The 23,229-nt window shown below is 39.2% G+C and overlaps 1 protein-coding gene and 1 non-coding gene across 2 annotated transcripts in view; both read right to left on the bottom strand.

Annotated features, from left to right (window-relative positions):
* The window catches only part of DNAH9 (dynein axonemal heavy chain 9), a 577,218-nt gene that overhangs the window by 49,322 nt on the left and 504,667 nt on the right, over positions 1 to 23,229 (bottom strand). Inside the window, exons 61-63 of the mRNA XM_056117744.1 lie at positions 22,791 to 22,939; positions 12,079 to 12,206; positions 9,290 to 9,517 (exon numbers count right to left, since the gene is read on the bottom strand). Of these exons, the coding sequence (XP_055973719.1) occupies positions 9,290 to 9,517; positions 12,079 to 12,206; positions 22,791 to 22,939 (505 nt within the window). The remainder of the gene's footprint in view (positions 1 to 9,289; positions 9,518 to 12,078; positions 12,207 to 22,790; positions 22,940 to 23,229) is intronic.
* On the bottom strand, positions 18,761 to 18,923 carry LOC130027261 (U1 spliceosomal RNA). Its single transcript, XR_008793012.1, has one exon. It is a non-coding gene; the product is annotated as a U1 spliceosomal RNA (small nuclear RNA).

Genomic DNA, 23,229 nt, shown 5'->3' with positions numbered 1-23,229 from the left:
GGGTAGCTTGCCAGGCTCTGCCGTGCGTGCAGGCAAGATACTCTCGGTACCTTGCCAGGCTCTCCAAGAGGGGCGGAGGAACTGAACTCGGGTCAGCCATGTTAGCTGCGTGCAAGGCAAACGCCCTACCGCTGTGCTATCGCTCCAGGCTGGATATATAAGCGTTTAGTATTTTTTGTAAACCACAATGCCAAAAAGGGTGGGGAGGGAGAGGGGGTTTGGAGGGAGGGAGGAGTGGGGGGGGGAGAGAGAGAGAGAGAAAGCGCCTGCTATAGAGGCAGGCTGGGGGTAGGGTGGGAGGTGATGGGAGGAAAACTGGACACTGGACGCTTGCTGGGAAATGTGCACTGGTGGAGGGATGGGTGTTGGAACACTATGACTGAAATCCAATCATGAACAGCTTTGTAAGCATCTATCTCACAATGATTCAATAAATATTTTATAAAGGAATGTTTACTTTATATAGAATATAATGTATAATGTCTAGAAAATTTAGACGTTTTGTATTCAAGAGTTTTAGTGAAAGTCTTCTTAGAAAATTATAAAAAAGGAAAAAAATGCCCCTGACAAGAGAATGCTACCTTTAGTTCTTTGTTGCAATGGTCAAGGTTTTCTTCTTATTTCAGTTTTTCATTTGTGTTTTGTAATACTACAAATAATAAGGTTTCGTGCATAGAGTGTTGCAGCACCACACCTTCCATCAAAATATCTATTTCTCTTCACTATTGTTTCAGGGTCTTTTTCTAGCACCACTCCCTGTCACCTTACCTTTGAGAAGCTCAGTCCTGTCGACCAGTTCTCAGGTTCTGTTGCTGTTAACCACTTGTTATCCCTGTTATATTCTTTACATCCCAAATATGAGACAGATAATTTTGCATCTATTCCTCTCACTTTGAATAATTTGACCCAGCGTGAAACTCTTCAGTTATATCTACGAGTAAATAACTCAGCATGATACTCTCCAGTTTTATCCATATTATTGAAAATTGTATGTTTTTTTTCTTGTAGCTGGGTAGTGTTCACCTTGCTTCTATCATAGGATTTTAATCCAATCAATTGTTCTTGGACAGTTGGATTGTTTTCAGGTTCTGGCCAATGTCAGCAGAGCTGCAGTGAACAAAAACACATAGGAGTGCATATGTGTTTTTGGAATAGAGTGTTTGGACCATTAGGAATATTCCAAGAAGTGGAATTTCTGGGTCATATATAAACTTAATTTCAAGTTTTCTGAGAAGTTTCCATATTGTTTTTCTAAACGGTCGAACTGGTTCTAGTTCCTGCCAGCAGTGAGCTTGTTTCTTTCCCCCTACATTCATGCCAACACTAGTTGCTTGATTAGTTTTATGTGTGCCAGCTTCAATGATGTGATATTTATGGTATTTATTAACAAAAATGATAAATTTACATACTCGGAAATTTTTGGTAACCCAATTCTCTGTTCCAGGCCATGTGCAGGGTTGGGGTGAGGTGGAAAGGTGAGTGAAAAGGAGATAGAATAACTTTCAACTCTCAAATATTTGTGGCAGCTTTCCAAGTTATTCAATTTGCTTTTTGTGGTATCACAGAGCTTATGTGTTTTGTAAAATCTTCCTAAACTCTAAATGGCAAATTGTTTTCATCTTATTTTAAGTTAAACCAGGTCCCAAATCACCACAGGTCCTGACAATTTATACTGGGTTAGCTATCACAGCTAACCTGTTGAATGCCCATTTTAAGATACCTAAAATAGAGGATCCATTAAAAGCTTGTGGTGAATTTTTCCCTTGACCCCTGAGTTTAGAAAGTAGAGGGTCAGGCAAGGAAAGAAATTAAGGAGAGCACAAAGTAGTAAGAATAAGAAAGGGAAGTAATAAGTGAGCAGAAGTCAGTCTTCAAAACTCTGGTACATGTACATGATGAAATACTATGCAGCTGTTAGAAAAGATGAAGTCATGAAATTTTGCATATAAGTGGATCGACATAGAGAGTATCATGCTAAGTGAAATGAGTCAGAAATAAAGGGACAGACATAGAAGGACTACACTCATTTGTGGAATATAAAGTAGCATAGTGGGAGACTAACACTCAAGGATAGTAGAGATAGTAGGGCCAGGAGGATTGCTCCAAAAGGCAGCTGAGATAGAGAAGGGACCACCAAGTACAGGATGCTTGGAGAGCTTGCTCAGGATGGGAGATGCAAGCTGAAAGTAGATACTTGACCAAACTTGATGGCCACTTAATACCTGTATTGCAAACCATAACACCCAAAAGGAGAGAGTAAAAGGGAATGTGCCTGCCACAGAGGAGAGGGGATGGGAGGGGGGTGGTGTGGGGGGGGTGGGAGGGATACTGAGAACATTGGTGGTGGAGAATGGACACTGGTGGAGGGATGGGTACTCCATCATTGTATGACTGAAACATAAGCACGAAAGTTTGTAAGTCTGTAACTGTACCTCATGGTGATTCATTAAAAAATAAAAGAAAAAAAAAGAAGTCAATCTTCAGTTATATTGGTGATATGTATATATATAGCTCTATATTTAAAACAGACTCAGCAATACTGAAAACTTGAGATATGAGTTGCAACCACCAGAACTTGTGGAGAGTTTTTGCATGGGTTCTATAAAAATTAGACACATTGTTTTTTTCAGGACCATAATATTCCAAACTTTAACTATGCATTAGAATTAGCTTGACTAATTAGAGCAAAAATGACTAAACCACCTATTAGGTTGACCTTTGCATTTCTGATTGTTCCAAGAAACTAAGCATCACATTGGGTCCCTATTTGTTAGGATGCCACAGACAGAATATGCCATTTCAGCCTCCAGGTCAGAACTCCTTGCAAAGTGTATGGCCGCTAATTCAGCCATGAAATACTTCAGTTCCTCACTCTCACAGAGAACATACATTGACATCCTAATTCTAGTAACCTATCCACACAACAACTCACAAAAAGCACTTCCAGGATCTAAAGCAACACAGAACTTCACCATGCTTAGTGGGCAAATATGGTAGCCCTGAATATCCAACCAGTAATAACCAGTATATAACCTCTCTGATAAGGACTTTAGAGAGGAAATATTGAGGGTGTCTAAGAAACTCAAAAAACAGTGGTACAGACAGCCAAAATAAAAACTCATTGGAAGGCCTCAGCAGGAGAGTAATGGTAACTAAGGACAAAATTAGTGAAGTCCAAGATGGGATACAGAAAACCTGCAGACAACTGTGGAAGATGGGGTGTGTGGGTGGGGAGAAGCCGCAAAATAAAAGAACAGCAGATAGGAGAACTCTGGGATGAATTCAGCAGAACACTAGATTCATCCAGCTCCCAAAGGATAAGGAAGGCAAGTCAAATGAAGAAACAATGGCCAAAGAAATAATCACTGAGGAATTTCCAGATCTGAAGAGAACATGCACTAAGGTTCCAGAAGTTCCAAGAGTACCAGCTAGAAGAGACCCAAATAGAAAGAGTCCAAGAAACATCCTAGTCAGAATTCTGAAAGGCAAAGATAGAGAATGCTGAAAGCAACAAGGCCCAGTAAGGAAATCACATACAAAGGAGTGTCCCTAAGATTTACAGCAGATTGATCAAATGACAACCAGCTGTCCCCAAAACAATGGTGAAATATAGTAAAAAGAAAAAAAAACTGACTCAGTGAGATGAATGCTCACCAAGAATACTTTACCTTGACAGACTTCCATTAAGATTTGAAAGAACAATATATAATTTCATAGATAAACAGTTGATTAGGAACTTCATAGACACAAGATCAACTCTGCAAGGAGAACTGAAGGGGCTACTTTAAGACAAGACAAATCTCACAAAAATGCCCATCTTCTACAGAAAGGTAGCACATGACTCTGTGATAATAATATCACTCAATGTCAGCAGCATAATTGCACCAAGTAAGAGGCACAGAGTGGTAGAATAGATTAGAAAATTGAATCTGAACTTCTGCTGCCTGAAAGAAATAAGGGCAATAAAAAAGACAATAAGGGAAAACACAGTCAAAATTTGGAAGAAAATACTTTAAGTGAGCAAACCAACAGAAGCATCAGGATGGCAATACTAATCAGATAAGATCGACTTTAGGTTTATAAAAAAGGTATATGGGTCATTTCTTAATTTAAAAGAATATGTACATGAGGAAGATGTCACTCTACTAAACTAGTATGAACCTAACAAGGGACCAGAAAGCACCTAAAACAACTGCTAATAGTCTTGAAGAAAGACACAGATAGCAAAACAATAACAGCTTTAATACCATTTTAATACCACTTTGTCACCTCTTTATAGGTAAACTAGACTAAAACTCAGCAAAAATAATATTGACTTTGAAGGACAAAATGTAAGATATTATATATATATATATATAATAGTACACACAGTGATGTGATAGATCTATCAGGGCATCGGAAGGCAATCATCTTCATCTTGTAGTTGGTGAAGGACAGGTAGGCATTTTGAATACTTTTCCCGGCTTCTGTCACATTGGCCAGCACAGCTGCTCTTCTCTCTTTGAGGTCTTCCTTTATCACTTCTCTGCACTGCTTTGCGAGCTTGGATGTTAGCTTGTGGTTGCCTGAGGCTCGTGCCAAGCCATGTTGGTGAATGAGCTCGAGATTTTCTGAAGACAGGTGTCTTTTTGTGCCTTTCTCTCTCTTGGCCTTCCTTGCACAATCATGGAGGTGCTGAACCAGTTGATTGTATTCTTTGTCAATGTTGTCAACAATGGCATCTTCCCATGTTGCCACAATAGTGCCAAAGAGCTTCCAGTTGGTGGTCGTTCTGGGAGTTCTCTTCTTAACTTTGCAGCCTATTCTCCCCACTCTGTGAAGTAGAATTTTGCACAAAAGAGATGGTGGTCTGATCCCATTTAAAATTTTGGGACAATGGCAACATCAATCAGGCAAAACTGTTGATTGAATATGATGTGGTCAATTTCGTTGTTGAACTTTCCCACTGGGAGACTGCCATGCCCAATGTTTAGATTTGGCCTTCTGGAACTGTGAGTTACCATGGATGGTCTTGGTTGACATGATGAACTCAGACAGTCTCTCACCCTGTTCATTCCGTTCTAGGCCATAGGTCCCAATGTGGACTTCTTTGGGTGATCTTCTCGGTCCTATCTTGGCATTAAAATCAACCAACAATGATCTTGTAGAAGGTGTGATTTTCTTTATAGAATTTCTCCAGCTCCATGTAGAACCTCTCGTTTTTTTCTTCATTGTAGTTGGATGTTGGTGCGTAGATGACGAAGATAGAAACTTCCAGCAGTGAGCCACATCTATTCAAGCGTAAGCATCTTATTTGGGATGTTAGGCATTTGAATGAATCAATGCTCATGGTCAAGTTCGTGTTGATGAGGATACTCACACCACCGATGCCTCTTTTGTAGCATATTCTGAGGGGCAGTTCTTCTCCAGTGTCAAAAGTGTCGTGATGTGGTTGATACTTTCTCATCTCAGTCAGACCAATGATGCTGAACTTGATCTTCTGCGTTTGCACCATCAGGTTCTTGATAGATGCTTCCGATGCCAGCATACGAGCATTGAAAGTACAGACAATCATTTTAGTCCTTCTTCGTTTTGGCAGCCTAGTTCAGCCCTGAGATTTTATCAGCTTCTCCTTGCTCATCCTTCTTAATGCTGCCATATTGGGGGCTCTTTCAGGGTCAGGGGAATGAGGCCCATTGTTTTTACTGTTTTTGGCATATCAAATATGCCACGGGTAGCTTGCCAGGCTCTGCTGTGCGGGCGGGATATTCTCGGTAGCTTGCCAGTCTCTCTGAGAGGAATGGAGGCTTTTAGGGTGTCCTCTAATTATATATTGTATGCACAGTAGCACTTTTGTCCCATCCTGTTGTTCATCGATTTGTTCAAGCGGGCATCAGTAACGTCTCCATTGTGAGACTTGTTGTTACTGTTTTTGGCATATCGAATATGCCTTGGGTAGCTTGCCAGGCTTTGCTGTGCAGGCAGGATACTCTCAGTAGCTTGCTGGGGTCTTGGAGAGGGATGGAGGAATCGAACCTGGGTCAGCCGCATGCAAGGCAAATGCCTTACCGGCTGTGATATATATATATGTATATGTATATATATAATATATTGTGATATATAATGTTATATATATATATAACATTTTGTGTTTGCCTTGCAAAGCAGCCAACATGGCCGACCTGAGTTTGATTCCTCTGCCCCTCTCGGAGAGCCTGGCAAGCTACTGAGAGTATCACGCCCGCACGGCATAGCCTGGCAAGCTATTGGTGATGTATTCGATATGCCAAACACCGTAGCAACAAGTCTCACAATGGAGATGTTACTGAGCAATGTTGCTCGAGCAAATCGATGAACAATGGGAGGACAGTGACAGTGACAGAACATGCTCTCTTACATTTTATAAAAGTATGTACTTTTACAATATGTGTGAGACATTACATTTTCCAAGATAGAATGTTGGGGTTGGACTGAGCTATCAGAATGAGCCCATGTAGACTGTTTGGTACAAGGGGCAGGAGCGTAGGGACCCATGAAAATGGGCGAGATTTCTTGTGTATCCTGACTGGTTTGGATTAAGCAGAACATCTTTTTTTTTTTCCCTTTAAGTTGCCTTCAGTAAATAATTACATAAATTTCAGTATATTGAAGGAGTCAGTTTTTCCTTTTCTCTCAGAAGCCCAGCCTGAACTTTGACATGTAGATTCTAGGCTCAGGCCCAGCCTACTCTTTGGAATGCAGATTTCAGGTGCTGGCCCAGTTTGTCTTTGTGATGTAGATTTCTGGTGCTGGCCCAGCATTGTTTTTGGCATGCAAACCCAAAGAAATGTTTTGGTTTTGGTTTTTGTATCTCTTTCCTTAGGCCAAAATGCACTGGCCTGCTGATACAAGGAAAGAATACATGCTTTGCCTGCCTCAATGGTCTTTGTGTAACTTCTTTTGATGACATCACTGATTGAGCCCTTTATAGTATGAACTGTAGGATGGTAATAAAAGGGAATTTCAGGGCTCTCTACGGTTGTCACAGGTCTGAGAGAACCTGGACCCTCTATGACATAAATTTCGTATCTCAGAGCCTCCAACTGACCAACAATAGACCACATGCTAGGCCGCAAAACATACCTCTGTAGAGACTAGAGGATAGAATGTATGAACTAACGTCTTCGATCAAGGCGTATTGAAAATAAAAATTAATCACAAACAGAAATGGAGAAATTACTCAAACACCTGGAAATTAAACAGCTCACTACTGAAAAACCAGTGGGTCAGAAAAGAAATAAAAGGGGAAATCAAAAGATTCCTGGAAACAAACAAGAATGAGACTATGAAATATCAGGACTTGTGGGACATAGCAAAAGTGGTGCTAAGAGAAAAATTCATAGTTATGCAAGCATTCATCAGGGAGGAAGAAAGGACCTATGTTAAAAACCTAAGTATACTGTAGCACTCTTTAGCCAGAATCTGGAAAAAACCTGAGTGCCCAAGAACAGATGACTGGTTAAAGAAACTTTGGTACATCTACAGAATCTACGTAGCTGTTAGAAAAGATGAAGTCATGAAATTTACATACAAGTGGTACTACATGGAAAGCATCATGTTAAGCGAATTGAGTTAGAAAGAGAGGGATAGCATAGAAAGATTGCATTCATCTGGGGAACATAAAGTAACAAAATGGAGACTAACAGCCAAGAGTGGCCAAGATTAGTACCAGGAGGTTTGCTCCATGGCTTGGAGGCCAGCCACACATCCTAGGGGAAAAAGCAGCTCAGATAGAGAAGGGAGCACCAAATAAAGGGTGTTGGGAGGATCCTCCCAGGATGGGAGAAGCATGCTGAAAGTAGACTATAGACCAAACATGATTGCCACTCAGTGTCTCTTTTGCAAACCACAACACCCAAAAGGAGAGAGAGAACAAAAGGGAATGCCCTGCCACAGAGGCAAGGTGGGACGGGGGGTCAGGGGGTGGGAGGATACTAGGACCTGTAGTGGTGGAAAATGGGCACTGGTGGAGGGATGAGTATTTGATCATTGTATAATTGAAATTCAAGCAAAATTTGTAAGTCTACAACTGTACCTCATGGTGTTTCACTAATAAAAATTAAAAAAAAAACCCATCAGGCCAAGTTTGCAAATAGAAAAAACAAAAAACAAAAAACAAACAAAACCCCCAAGTATACAGTGTAATAACCTGGAAAATGACCAACAAAAGAGCCCAAAGAAGGCAGAATGAAGGAAATAATGACACTCAGAACAGAAATTAATGAATTGAAATGAAAAAAATCCAAAAATAATGAAACTAAAAGGTAGTTCTTTGAAAAAATAAACAAAATTGATAGACTCACAAAGAGAGAAGCCTAATAAACAAAATCAGAAATGAAAAATGGGACATAATAAAAAATACTACAGAAATTCAAAGGATTATAAGGACTTACTTTTGAAAATCTGTACGCCACAAAGTGAGATAACTTAGAAGAAATGAATAAACTCTTGGGCTCTTATAATTTCCCAAGTATGAAAACCAAGAAGATATAGAACACTTGAACATACCTATCACTACTAATGAAATGGTAACCAAAAGTATCATCCCCAAAACAAAATCCCGGGGCCAAATGGATTCATTGCTGAGTTCTATTAAACCTTTAAAGAAGAGCTACTGCCAATCTTTTACAGGTTCCTTCAGGAAATCAAAGAAACAGAAACATTCTCAGTTTCTATGAAGCAGATATTATCCTGATAGCAAAAGCAGACAGATAGATCACATAAAAGCAGAATTACAGATTGATAACCCTGATGAACATAAATGAAAATATCCTCAACAAAACACAAGCATACTGAATACAGTAACTAAGTCATCACACATACAAAGATCATACACCATGACCAAGTGGGATTCATCCGAGGATGCAAGGATGATTTAACATGCTTGAGTCTGTCAATATATTGTATACCAACACTATATCAGTGGGTTGGAGTTATAGCACAGTGGTAGGGCGTTTGCCTTGCACGCAGCCGGCCTGGCAGAGCCCGGTTCGATATCAGTACAAGGAAAAATAATGATTATGTGATCATATCAATAGATGCACAGGAGACACTTGACAAAATCTAGCAGCCACTCATGATAAAAACTATCAACAAAATGGAAAATTGAAGGAATTTTCCTCATGTTACTCACAGAAAACATACTCAACAGCAAGTAGAACACAAGAAGCATTACACCCATCTCAACTTGTGTATACTTCTCCCACCCACTCAAATCATATAAGAAAAAGGAGCTCTTTCAACTTCTTTCTCCTACTCCCAAGGGCCATACCTGAGTAAAGTTGTCCAGGGCCTTGTGCAGGTTGGCATGCATGCCTGTAGGAGGTTCATTGATGATCTTGATGGAGTTCTCCAGGATGCCTTGGGGGATTATGTGACCTTCAGGTGAAGGGGCAGGCTCTGCACTGATGAAGACCCTAAACTCTGGGTGGCTATTTTTGCTGTGCTCCTCCAGCTTCTTCTCCAGAGTACTGAGCCACTTGGCTACTAAATGGATATTCTGGTGGAAAAGAAGGACCCATAAAGCGCCCCACAGAAATATACGTTTGGCTATGTTAACAATAAACAGAGAAATACAGTTAGAGGAGGGATCTGGCCTTAGCATCAAACAATAATACTGTGGTATCTGTCTGGAATTACCAGCAACGGGTCTCTCTTAAGGGCTACTGAGCCCTTCCCATTGGTACTCTGAATCTCTGAATCTCCCTAGCACAATATCCTTGCATTTCACTGTGTATGAGAATTCCCTTGGAAGATTTAAGACTCATTTAAACCTAATGGGAAGGGGGTAGAAATCTTTCTTCTAATAAGCCTTCAGATGACTCATACACAGTCAAAATCTAGAAAAACAATGTTTCAGAGAAAGTAATAGTATAGCACAGGTTACAAATAGGGACTGCTATATCACTGCAATTTTGATTTCTATGAATTCCATTAAATTTAAGATAAGACCCATTAAATCTGTACTAAAAACAGATTCTGGTGGATTCTTGGGTTTACCCTAGAGTTTCTGAATCTGTAGGATTAGAAAAGAGCCTGAAAATTTGCACTTTAAAGTCTTATGTATTTCTGATATGGCTGATTTAATATGTTTTCACACTCTAAATCTAGTGTCTTGGATGCCTAGATCATTTGAGCATGTGATACTCAGAAGTAGCGCCCACAGACCAGTGAAGCTGACATCACCTCAGACTTACTGAAATAAGGCATTTTAGTAAGTTCTTTCACTAATTTGTAGGAATGTCTTATTTTGAAAAGCAGTGATCTAACTTCCTGCAACTAGTTTTCCTGACTTTCCTCTTGTCTTCAAGTCATTCATTTGTTTTCCCAAAACTTACTGATTCATTGCTGTCACCAACAGGCAAATATACTTTTTATTCAGCATGGTTCTTATCGGTCTGCCCATCTACATAAACTTACATTAATTTTTAGCATTATGCAAATGTATCTTTCACTTTATTAAGGATAGTCATATTGTTTTATTGCAATATGTTATGTTGTAATGGATAGATAAAGGTGCCTCAATAAATAGTTGAAGAGTCCTGTTCTTTGAACCTTAAGTACACATATTGGCATGAAGCACAGTGATTTTGACATAGTAATATATTCTTTGAGTGTTGCTTTCTCTTTCTATAAAAGAGAAATAATATTTTACACACTTAATTCATTGGACAGGTTCTAAAACCAAATTTAACACATTCAAAGAGCCATGTAAAAAGTAAAATATAATATAAGCATTAGTAGAAGTTATTGAAATAAAATTTTATTAAATTAAAGAATTTTAGGATAAATCTACTGGGGAGAAAATTTTAATCGGCTGATTTGGGAGTCACGGTTTTCATGCAGAGATTCACAAAGGAATAACTGCTCTGTCTTCAGGAATCCCAGTTTCTGAATGTAATCTTGGATAGTTTTCAGAAGTCACATCAATACAGGGACTAGAGGTCCTGTGTAGCCAGTATTTGCTGAGAGAAAAACTACTCTCTGTTTAATATTTGAGTGGCTGGGTTTACAAAGCCTTGACAGGTATCTCCCTATTAGGTGAATCTTAGGCAGTAGGAGGTCACGACCTTTCAAACGCTGCTAACTCACATGGGAGGAAGAAAGAACCCTAGTTGTCTACACCTCCTCCCCCTCCCCCTGCCCAAATTTTATAGTGAAATTATAATTATTTTTGGAAAAGCTCTCCAGGGTAATAGTCAATTCTTCAATGTTTAGACTCCAAATAAATGATGAGATAATTAAGGATGAGGACTCAGAAAAAAAATATGGTACAGTTCTTAGTAATCAAAGCCAGAATGGGGTGGAAGGAACTGTTTTTTGTTGAATGCTTACTCAAGTAGTGTACTGGGTGCCAAAAAGTATATCAAATTTACATATACTGGAACATGTTACTATTAAAAACATAAAAAATTTCTATGTATCTGACTAAAAGATATATAGGTACATTTAATGCCTCTACCTAATTTAGTTAAAACATAAAGTCACATAGTGAAACATCTCAGTATAACCATAGTTACTCTCAAAAAAAGAGTAAGTCATTCGTTCTTTCATAGCACAATATCCATACAAGTTGTATAAACTAAGAGACCATAACAAGAAAAGAGTAGACTTGATTTCTTGTAACTTTCTTGTTCAGTGAAATTACCTACAATGGGTACTCAAAATGTCCATATAATATGTAGCACAATAGAACAAGCAGAGAAAAAATTCTGGGAAACGCATAAAATCAAGAGTTTTGAAAAATCTAGCTCCATGACTTTCAACCAAATACCTACTTCTTGAGCTTTGACCAAAGTGAAAACTGATTTTCTCTTATAAACAGAACTACTTAAGCTAGAGAGAGTGGTGGGCACTGGTGAGAGGATGGGGGATGGAGAGGGAAAAGCATTATTGGGGTTGAGGTAAAGAAGAAAACATGAGGCAAAACTGAGAAGAGATTTGGAAGTGACAGGAGTACAGAGGTGTGAGAAAGGGATAAAGACAAGCTCAGGAATTCAGATGTGAGGGTCATATAGTTGTGGGCTCCAGAGTGCCCTGATCAGGGCTGAGCGAGCATACCTGCAGAATAACCCAATGGCCTTTCTTGGCAGCAAGGTCCAGCACAGCCTCAGCCACTACCTCTTGTCCTTGTCCCAAAGAGACGTTGTGAAAGTTCTGATTGTTGAAGGTATAACCAAGTTTTTTACCTAAAAGAAAGAATACAGATTGACACTTTCATCTTTTATTTCTGCTGATCTATGCTATTTAATGTTCCTAAGAAAATGATTCCCTCCATTTCACTCCTCAAACACAGGCCTGTCTGATCTACTCTCAGCACATTGCTGATTCTTTTTCTTAATGCATGTGTGTGTCTCCAACATCCTCCAGCTTTTTGTTGCCGAATAAAAGGAAGTGCTGGCCTAGACTGAAGTTATTTCACATCTTACTTTTCACTTAATCTCTAAAAAGGGTAGAAGTACTGATGTTCTTTTGTATAACTTCCTTTTCAAGGCTTGCCATTGACTCATTCTCGTAAAGAGAGCGGATAGAAAAAAGCACAGAGTGGAACATTTATGGGTGTAGGTCAGATTTTCTTTGTACTCCAAATGTATATTTTCTCTGAATCTTTACTGGAAAGTGTGGCAAATAGGAATAGCATTTAATTAATGCTGGCTCCCTCTACTAATGCTATATTATTCTCCTTTTCTATGATTCCTTATATACAGAAAAGTTTTTTCATTATTTTGCATGAATTAGAGTGAAGAGTGGAAGAGGCTCAGTTGTATTGTTGTAACTATAGATATGTACTAGAAGTAGCTTGGGATGGGAATGCAATAAAGAAATAGTTTCACCAACACAAATACAATAAACATATCACTAGAGTAAGTGATGAATGAATTGCACATAAATTGTTCTCCAAGTCTAAGTTAAATTTTAAACAAGTAAATGACTTAAATATAGAAGACACCAGACACCTACTATTAGCCCCACACAATAGTGTTTGGATACATTTTAGAATATTTATAGAAAAAGGATAATAATAACATATATTAGCATGAAGGAAATTTTACTCAAGAGAAAAGAGGAGAATTAAAACAAACAAAAAAGAGAATATAAATCTGTATTTAAAAATTTCAGTAATGGAAGAATTAAAATTGAAGATACAATTTGATATTCTATAGAATAAAAAGTTTCATTATTAGATTTTTTTTTTAGAAAAATAGACTCTTACTGTATGAAACAAAGAAAAATGATGATGTTTTATAGTGAGGAATAGTTAATATAGGTCTTAGATTAAATCCCCAAATTGCTTTTATTAAATTCTATAAATCCTAGTTGCAATAGATTTGCTGTGAGATTTAGAACCAACTATATGAACAACATATCCAGAGCAAATGCCAGGAAGAAAATATTATTAGAGCCATTCATTGACATTTTTACTCACAGAGGCCTATTTTTTTCTTTATTAGTAAGAGAAGGATATAGGAAAAGAGGAATTTAATAAAGCTAGATTGAAACTACAAACTGGAGGGATTTGGGGGCAAAGGCTAGCATAGCACATGCCAGTTATGATTAGTTTGTAGGAATCTGGGCTTGAGGCATGACAATAAAACTGAGGAGATAAAAATGGATAACAGCACGCAGTAATCGTGATTTGTTCATAGGAGATTTACAAGATGGTTCAAGTATTCTGTCCTTTCCATTTATTTATTATCCTTATAATTTTTAATGTCACTATGCATTATTTAATTATCATTCAGCTTTATGTGTCCTTATCTTCAGAGAATTTGATTCCTTTTTTGTAGGATAATATTGCTTTGTCCTTTCTCCCTTGCCACAGGAGCTTAGGTTTATCAGGTTACACCCATCACAGTGCTCCCGAGTAACTCCCATTCCTTTGTTTATCTGTAACCACTTCTCTATGCTCTCTTCCCCAACCAGTTAATCAGCTTTTCCCCCAATCAGATTCTGTCAATTTGTAAGGTCACATCCTTCAGGACACTGAACTTGTATTGTAAGTTAATACTGCCTTTCTCCTCTCCTTATGTCTTATAAATAGTTTACTTTAATGCAATGTCCTTTTGATATACATACAGGAAGACCATTAATATTATGCTTTGTAACTTAGGATTTAATTGGCTTTGAATATTATTCACTCCCGGGCATCTGCTTTCTCGACTTAAGCCTCAGTTGTCCTTAGTTCCTAACACCCCAAAAGCAGGGTCCCGACAAGGAACTGAATGGACCCAGGGCAAGTGGTGAGCTACCCTGGCATCAAAATGGGCCAAGCCAAAGTGCCACACTTCTTAAGTATAAGTTAAGAGCTTGATCATAGACAAATGCTGTCATGATCCAAAAGTAACCACGAGACTAGGACCCTGCTAGGGATAGGAAAGATTATCTGGCCTGAGCACTGTAGCCTGAGATTGAGATGGCCCTAGGAGAGCAATCCTATAAGTTTAAGGTATTTCTTATTGTATCCATACAAAATGATTTATATTATGTATGCTTGTATGTTTGTTGGATAAGGAGAGACGAAACACACCCATGAGATTCCATTCTAGGATGGGTTGTCCTGCTGAGAGAGTATTTATCCTAGAAGTGGTTTTCTTGGAGAGAAAGAATTTTACCCCTATTGATTGTGACCACACCTATGTGTAATTGTTACCCCAACCCCTCATGCTTTGGGATTTAACTGTACTGTAAGAGTGGGCTGGGGGATCAGGATCCAGACTCCAGAAGGAGAAGGAGAAATGGAATCCAGATTCCAGAGTCAGGAGAATGAAGGGGGATCGAGAAGGAGAATGAAGTAGCATGGGAGAGGCAAAGGAGATAGACAGGAGTGGATGGAGAGAGGATTGGAATAAACTTCAACTGAGACCAACCAGCCTGGCCCTCGTTTCCTTCCTTCACCTGCCCATCGCCACCGACCTCCCTGGGGTGGGGGAAACGGTGTGAGACTACAGAATGCGGGTGGCAGGAAAGATAGAGCCACCACTGCTGCTGTCTTTTTTAAGTTTACACACCTTTTAATTTCAGTCACTCACTTCCAGTGGCTATCAATGAGAATTGTCTCATGTCTGAAGCTTGATTGTTATATACCTATTAATGACTATTACTTTCTACTGTCCAGATTACTCACTTTCGCACCCACTCATTAGCTTTTCTATTTTTTCCAATTTTTACTTTATCCTTTTATTTAAATGTGAACCAAATTATCCACAATGTGAACAAGGATCTTACAAATTTCTAAAATGATTTTCTCTTCCACTGAGTTTTGTAAAGCATCACTCTTGAACAAATATAAAAATTAATAAGAGAGAAATTATTCTAAGTAAGTTGGAGCTATCACAAATTATGATTCTCTGTCTGTGTTGCTTTGTAATTTTTTCATGTGTCTAGAAAGTGACTTCATTGTCCATTTCTGTCAATCTTTAAATATTTTCCTAATGGGCCCTCTATTTTGCAGGAGAAATTTTCTGGACCTCTTCATTTCAATAGAAGAGTGTTCTTCCTCTATAACTCACTTAAAATCTCATATTTTTCTCTAAGCATTTTTTAAAATTTATTTATTGAATAAATAAATATACTAAAAAAAGGTTTAAGTCTTGGTCATACAATGATCAAACACCATTCCCTTCACCAGTGCATATTTTACACCACCAAGAACCTCAATATACACCCCATCCCACACCCCCCCATGCCTGTGAGGCAGATGATTTCCACTTAACTCTCTCTCTACTTTGATTATATTCATTATTTCGACAAAAGATGCACTATTATTACTTAGAATCTCCCCCCCAACAATAAAACCTGCTGAAAAGGCATCGTGAAATAATTTGTTTTCTATTGCTGGTTATGAAGACCACATGATGTTGCACGACTGCAATAGTGGCCGTGCGATTTTGGATTTCTGATATTTTACTAATTAAGTCTAGAGGGATTTCTGCTAAAAGCTGCATAGTTCTGAGATTGGTTTATGTGCCTCTGGGTCCATGACCGTGCCAGAGAGCCGCTCGTGGGGGGCAACTCATGGTCTTGGCTGGGTGAGAAGGACGTGTTGGTTCTGACCCCCATCCCATTTGGCCGCAGTTGCCCCGTCACCACCGGCTCATACCTGGCTGTCCAATAAGCTCTGAGATGACAGCCACCATGCCATGGGGGGCGGGGGGGAGGTGGAAGAGACAGTCACCCTTTCCCTCCAGGAGTGGGGAGGCAGGGGGCATGGCACTATAGCTTAATGCATAGTCCATTCACATTTCTGCCAAAAGCTGCTGGGTTCTGAATTAGGTCCGTGTGCCCCTGGGGCCATGGCCGTGCCAGAGAGCCATTCGTTGGTGGCAACTCGTGGTCTTGGCAGGGCAAGAAGGATGTGACAGTCAATTTTTTCTCTAAACTCTATGACTGTTTATTCTCTTGATAGCTGGCACCTGAACATATGTTTTTCTCAACACACAAAAGTGATAATTCCTTAATTTTGAAACCATCTTCTAAAGATTGAACCTGTTTTAACTTAGGCAACTTTCAATTGTTTCTTACAGAAAAGGGGATGGAGTCAGAAACAATGAAAAGGAAACTTGAGCAAAATGTTGACAATCACACAGCAGAGACACTGAATTGAAGGTGTTTCTTTGACATGGACTTGAGAATAGGCCTGAGTTTACTGTCTTCACAAGAGCATTGGAAAGAGAATAAGGAAGGAGAAGGCACATGTAATAGGTAAAGGTAAGGTAAAGGTAAAGGCCCTCCCGTTGATCATCGATTTGCTCGAGCAGGCCCAGTAACGTCTCCATTGGAGACCTTGTTGTTACTGTGTCTGGCATATCGAATACGTCATGGGGAGCTTGCCAGGCTCTGCCGTGCGGGCGAGATACTCTCGGTAGCTTGCCGGGCTCTCTGAGAGGGGCGGAGGAATCGAACTCGGGTCGGCCATGTTGGCTGCGTGCAAGGCAAACGCCCTACCGCTGTGCTATCGCAATAGGTAATTCCTTTTTCTTAATGACAAAATGGAAATAATAGAACTAACAATCAAATTGGCAAGAGAGGATAAACTGTTTTAAAAAAAGAGAAAAGATATTAAGACATTAATTTTTCTTAAACAAATACACAAAAAATAAAAAAGAAACAGAACAAATAACAAAACCAAAATTCTACCCTATATGACAAATAGGTCTGATGAAACAACAGAATAGAGAAATTGAGATGCTAAGAAGAAAAAACTCATATGGAAATGATGAAATTTTTAAAAGTGTCTTTATGAAGTAAGACAATGAACTGTCAGATACAAAAAAATAACTGTCCAAGCATAGAGAGAGTAAGTTTGTAAACATACTAAGCTTGATATGGGAAATTCATTCATGTGAATTCCAATATTGAGAAATGGATATCAGGGTGATCTCCTGTTAGATTCAAGATGCAGTAAACATGACTATCTCCAGAATATATGTTATAGATTGGTGAATTAGAAAGTAAATCAAACCATCAAAAGGATAGGGAGAGAGAAAGAGACACAGGTGCCCAAGAAAGCTGGTTAATGGACAGCAGCATTACTTCTGATAAAGAAATATGCATCAAGTCATGGAGGGAGAGTTGATATTTTATATTCAGAAATAAAAAAACCAATATATATCGAGAAAGGGGTCAGATTGTATAAAATGACAGAGAGCTCCAAACTATATTATGGAATAGTTGGATGTCAAATGTCAAAGAACAATAGAAAATTGCTCATAATTTGAGTATATAAACTTTCCAGGAGGGAAAATAGTGAATAAAAATGAGAAAACTAGTTTTGTCTATATGAAACCCTCAGGGGAGAGAGAAATTTAGAACTTTATAAAAGGTCAGAATCAATGTAGATATTACAGTAGTTCTATGACATTGCTTTGTAATCTGTCTAAGAATTTATAACACTTATTTGTGCTAATTACTCTTTAAGAAATGGTAAAAATTACAAACAGGAGGACATCACCCTTGATCTGAGTCTGAGTAATTTTGTAAAACATAAGTAAAATTATAAAAGGTAAAGGCCCTCCCGTTGATCGTCGATTTGCTCGAGCGGGCCCAGTAACATCTCCATTGGAGACTTTGTTGTTACTGTGTTTGGCATATCGAATACTCTCGGTAGCTTGCCGGGCTCTCCGAGAGGGGCGGAGGAATCGAACTCGGGTCGGCCATGTTGGCCGCTTGTAAGGCGAACACCCTACCGCTGTGCTATCGCTCCAAAAAGAAAGTTAATTTTTCTTTCATTTTAAAAATTAAATCATCATGAGGTACACAGTTTGCAAAGTTTGTCATGATTGGATTTCAGTCATACAATGTTCCAACCCCGATCCCTCTAGAAGTGTACATTTCTCACCACCATTGTCCCTAGCTACGTACCCATCTACCTCCAACCTGCCTCTATGGCAGGCATTTCTTCTTCTTTTTCCTCCTCCTCCTCCTCCTCTCCCTCCTCCTCCCCCTCCTCCTCCTCCTCCATCTTCCTTCCTCCCTTCCTCCCTCCCTCCCTCCCTCCCTCCCTCTCCCTCTCTCTGTCTCCTCTTAAGCACTGTGGTTTGAAATACTGTTACTAAAATGTTATTACCTCCTTTCAGCACCTACTTCTCAACCAGAGTGACCATTTCCAATTATTGCTGTCGCAGTCTTCCCTTCTCTGTCCTAACTCACTCCTCTACAACTTCTGTCATGATTTCTACAATGACCAGCTCTCCAGGTCCTCATTTCTACTGTCTGGCTATTCTTTTCTTTCTTTCTTTTGTTTTAGGAGAGAGCTTGAATATAGTCCTCCACTACCACACATTATGCAGTCAAGTTTCCCACATTTGGGAAATTGCAGGGATCAGCACATTTGGAGTGCAATGGATAAGCCTCAGCCTGGGAAAACCACCTTTGTGATCATGGTATATCCTCTGCAAGGGAAGTATGGTATTATTCTTATAACAGTTTTTTTTCCTTAAATTTTTATTAGTGAAACACCATGAGGTACAGTTGTAGACTTATAAATTTTTGTGCTTGGGTTTCAGTTATACAATGATCGAATACCCATTCCTCCACCAGTGCCCATTAAAGTATCATGCTAAGTGAAATGAGTCAGAAAGAGAGTGATAGACATAGAAAGATTGCATTCATCTGGGGAACATAAAGTAACAAAATAGGAGACTAACACCCAAGAATAGCTGAGATAAGTACCAGGAGGATTACTTCATGGCTTTGAGGACAGCCACACATGCTAGGGGAAAAGGCAGCTCAGATAGAGAAGGGAGCACCAAATAAAGGGTATTGGGAGGTTCCTCTCAGGATGGGAAATGCATGATGAGAGTAGACTATAGTCCGAACAAGATCGCCACTCAATGTCTCTTTTGCAAACCACAGCACTGAAAAGGAGAGAGATAACAAAAGGGAATGCCCTACCACAGTGGTAGGGTGGGATGTGGGGAAGGGGGGTGGGACGGATACTGGAACTGGTGGTGGTGATGAATAGTTTTTAACATTCTGAAAATGAGTATAACCATTTCTATGTCTGTCCCTCTGACTCATTTTGCACAATATGATACTCTCCATGTCCATTCATGTAAAAGCAAATTTCATGACTTTGCTTTTCCTAATGGCTGCATAGTATTCCATAGTGTAGATGTACCATCATTGAAGAGTTAACTATTTAGAATTGTATTAAATGCTCTAAAACATAAGTATAAGGAGGAGCCAAATAGTCTTATATGGCCAGGAGAGTTGATATCTGAGGATAAGAAGACATTGTATGATCAAGGGTGAGACAGAAAGAAATTGAGGTAAAAGTAAGTAGTCATAAAAAATAATAAGTACTCATGTAAAGAGTGTCCTCAGCAAAGCAATGTATATGACTAAGGATCTAAAAGGGCTATGTGGCAGGGGGCCAAAGGCCTCAGGGAAGGGAGGGCCAAGGGCTGGATGGAAAGGCAGGCCATGCAGCCCACGGGGATGATTTTCGTGTAATTGAACTTTACCTTAAGATAATGGGAAGTAATAGAGAGTTTGAAATAATAGAGTGACATGATCAGATTTGAAATTGAGCAAGAAGCCTTTGACTGCAAACCTATAAAACACTGTAGGCCAGGGGTGTAGGATGACATGCAGACTACTGTGATTGTGCAGATGAGAAATCAGGATGGTTTGAACCAGGGAGTCAATGATGAAGATACAGCAATTAAAGCAAGTGTCAGATGCTAGGGCACATTTCTGATATGCACAGGGATTCACTTCCAGCACTGATGAGGTCAGACTTCCTGAAAAACCAAAAGTAAAAGCAAAACAACTAAAACCAGTGACAAGCCTCTAGCACTTAGAGTCATTAGGATTTCGTGTGAGGGGGCTAGAGGAGGTATCCAGGTTCATTGACCCCAGATTCCTGGCATGAGGAACTTGATAAATGGTGGTGGCATTTACAAAAACAAAAACAATTGAGTAAAACTTCCATAGATGAAAAAATTATGACATACACTTAAAATTGTATTATTGAGTGCTGAGCAGGTGAACTAAATTTCATAATATAGTACAGATAAATGATCCAAGAGTTTTCAAGAAAGGTGTTGGTGGTGTGAGTCAGTGGCAGAGCATTTGCCTAGCGTGTGTGAGTTCTTGGTTTTGGTCCCTGGAAATACTTAAAAAAAGGTTTCAGAGTAGTAAAATAGATCACTAACAAGGAAAATAGGGAAGAATAACTTTCTACTGGCATGTGGTCTCTTATAACCAAAACTGTCTTCAAGTATACGGGCAAGAATGAAGCAATTTTAGACAACTACTGATTCAGAAATTTTAATTCCCAGCCTTTTTTTTTGTAGTGCCAGCATGATTAAGATGAAATTGAAATAGAGGATATGGGATACAGAAAGGTAGCATAAATCCAAAAGGGAGTCTGAAGATATGATTGAATTAAGGACTGCTACACTATCCTGAAAGATCTGAGTGGGTCCAATATGACCATATGGGTTCTTATAAGGAAAAGAGAGAGAAAGATCAGTTATGACTCCGGAGTGCTACAATGATACATTGGTGTTATTTGAAGCTGCTAGATTATACACACCCACACCCACCCACACACACACACACATACAAACACACACACACACACACACATATATATATATATATACACATGCACACATTTTTTTTTTTTTACAAGAACATACATTTATTACATAATACAAACAGTTAATGCATATATGACTTTTTAAATTAATATTTTTATATACTTGGGATAGATGTCAAGGAGCAGAATGTCTCAGCTGTATGAAAGCTTTCTATTTAATTTCTTAGAAATACTGTTTTCCATACGAGCTGAACCAACATTCCCACCAGGCTTTTTCACTCCATCCCTATCAGCATGAGTTCATTCTCAATGGTGTGAGGTGATAACTCACTGTCATTTTGTTTTGTTTTTTTGTTTGTTTGTTTTTTTATCTTTTTTTTTATTAGTGAAACACCATGAAGTACACTTATAGACTCACAAATTTTTGTGCTTGGGTTTCAGTTATACAATGATCAAGTACCCATCCCTCCACCAGTGCCCATCCTCCCCCACCACAGGTCCTAGCATCCCTCCGACCCCCCATCCTCCCCCCCCCCCCCGTCCCACCCTGCCGCTGTGGCAGGGCATTCCTCCCTGTTCTCTCTCTCTTCTTTTGGGTACTGTGTTTTGCCAGAGAGGCATTGAGTGGCAGTCATGTTTGGTCTATAGAACACTTTTAGCATGTCTCTCCCACCCTGGGAGGGTCTTCACAACACCCTTTATTTGGTGCTCTCTTCTCTATCTGAGCTTCCTTCTCACCTAGCACATGTGGCTGGCCTTCAAGTCATGGAGCAAAATTCCTGGTACTAATCTGAGCCCTTCCTGGGTGTTAGTCTCCCGTTTTGTTGCTTTATGTTCCCCAGATGAATGCAATCTTTCTGTGTCTATCCCGCTCTTTCTGACTCATTTCGCTTAACATGATACTTTCCATGTAGTTCCACTTGTATGTAAATTTCATAACTTCATCTTTTCTAACAGCTACATAGTACTCCATTGTGTAAATGTACCAAAGCTTCTTTAACCAGTCATCTGTTCTCGGGCACTCAGGTTTTTTCCAGATTTTGGCTATTGTAAAGAGTGCTGCAATGAACAAACAATTGCAGATGTCACTTCGACTATACCTTTTTGCCTCTCTGGGATATATTCCCAGGAGTGCTATAGCTGGGTCAAATGGGAGATCGAATTCTAATTTTTTGAGAATCATCCATACTGTTTTCCAAAAGGGTTGGACCAGCCTGCATTCCCACCAGCAGTGAAGGAGGGTCCCTTTCTCGCCACATCCGCGCCAGCACCTGTTGCTTTTGTTCTTGTGGATGTGGGCCAGTCTCTGACACATGCACACATATTTAAAACAGAGATAGGAAATTGATAAATGAAAGTAGGCTAGAGAAATAAGAGCCAGAATGCCAACTTCCATTAGCCTTGCCAAGGAATTTGGGATTTATTCTAGGGGCATCACAGGAGACTGTGAAAGAATTTCAGAAAGCTTGTTCCAGCTACGGTAAAGGCAGTAGGTATGTGGGTAGGTGGCAGGATGAGATTTCCTCATTACATGTGCTACTGTGAAGTCTATCTCTGAGCATTTTTCTCTGTAGCAATGATTTCTTAGTATTACTTAAGCAATGACTCAATAGTTAACAAATGTTGAATATTGTCCAATGAGCCTTGAATCATGCAGAGAAGTTGATACAAAGAATAAAAGTGCATGAAGCATTTTCAGCATTGGTTTCAAGATGATATTTCTTACCTTGGTTTTCCACATCCTTCAGTGGATCTACCCCTGGAGACAGAATAAAAAACATGGGAGTAGATGGTCCTGATTCTTCAAATGATGTTGCGAAATCTATTGCTCTTCCTCCCACATATTTACTTCCTAACTTTTCCTCAACAAAGTCTCTGTTAGAAATAAAAGGCACATATACATATCAATAATAAAATTAAAACATTTGAGTAACATGTCTATAGAAATATAAGAAGGTGCTTGAGAGCACATGTTTGGCCATTGCTGAGAAATGGAAATCCAAATTCACTATATATTAAATCAACACTTAATGACCTGTGTTGCTAGTTGTCAGTCTACTCACATAGGTCAGGGCCACTTTCAAATTCCTACTTAGTTAGGCCATTGCTGACTATTCTGTGAAACTGTGCTGTCTTATCACATAATCATGACTTCCAGGAGACTG

Source organism: Sorex fumeus, unplaced genomic scaffold, assembly GCF_029834395.1.
Source record: "Sorex fumeus unplaced genomic scaffold, SorFum_2.1 ptg000036l, whole genome shotgun sequence".
NCBI classification, from domain to species: Eukaryota; Metazoa; Chordata; class Mammalia; order Eulipotyphla; family Soricidae; genus Sorex; species Sorex fumeus.
Note: the sequence above shows the minus strand (reverse complement) of the source record. Positions and strands in the feature narration are given on the sequence as shown.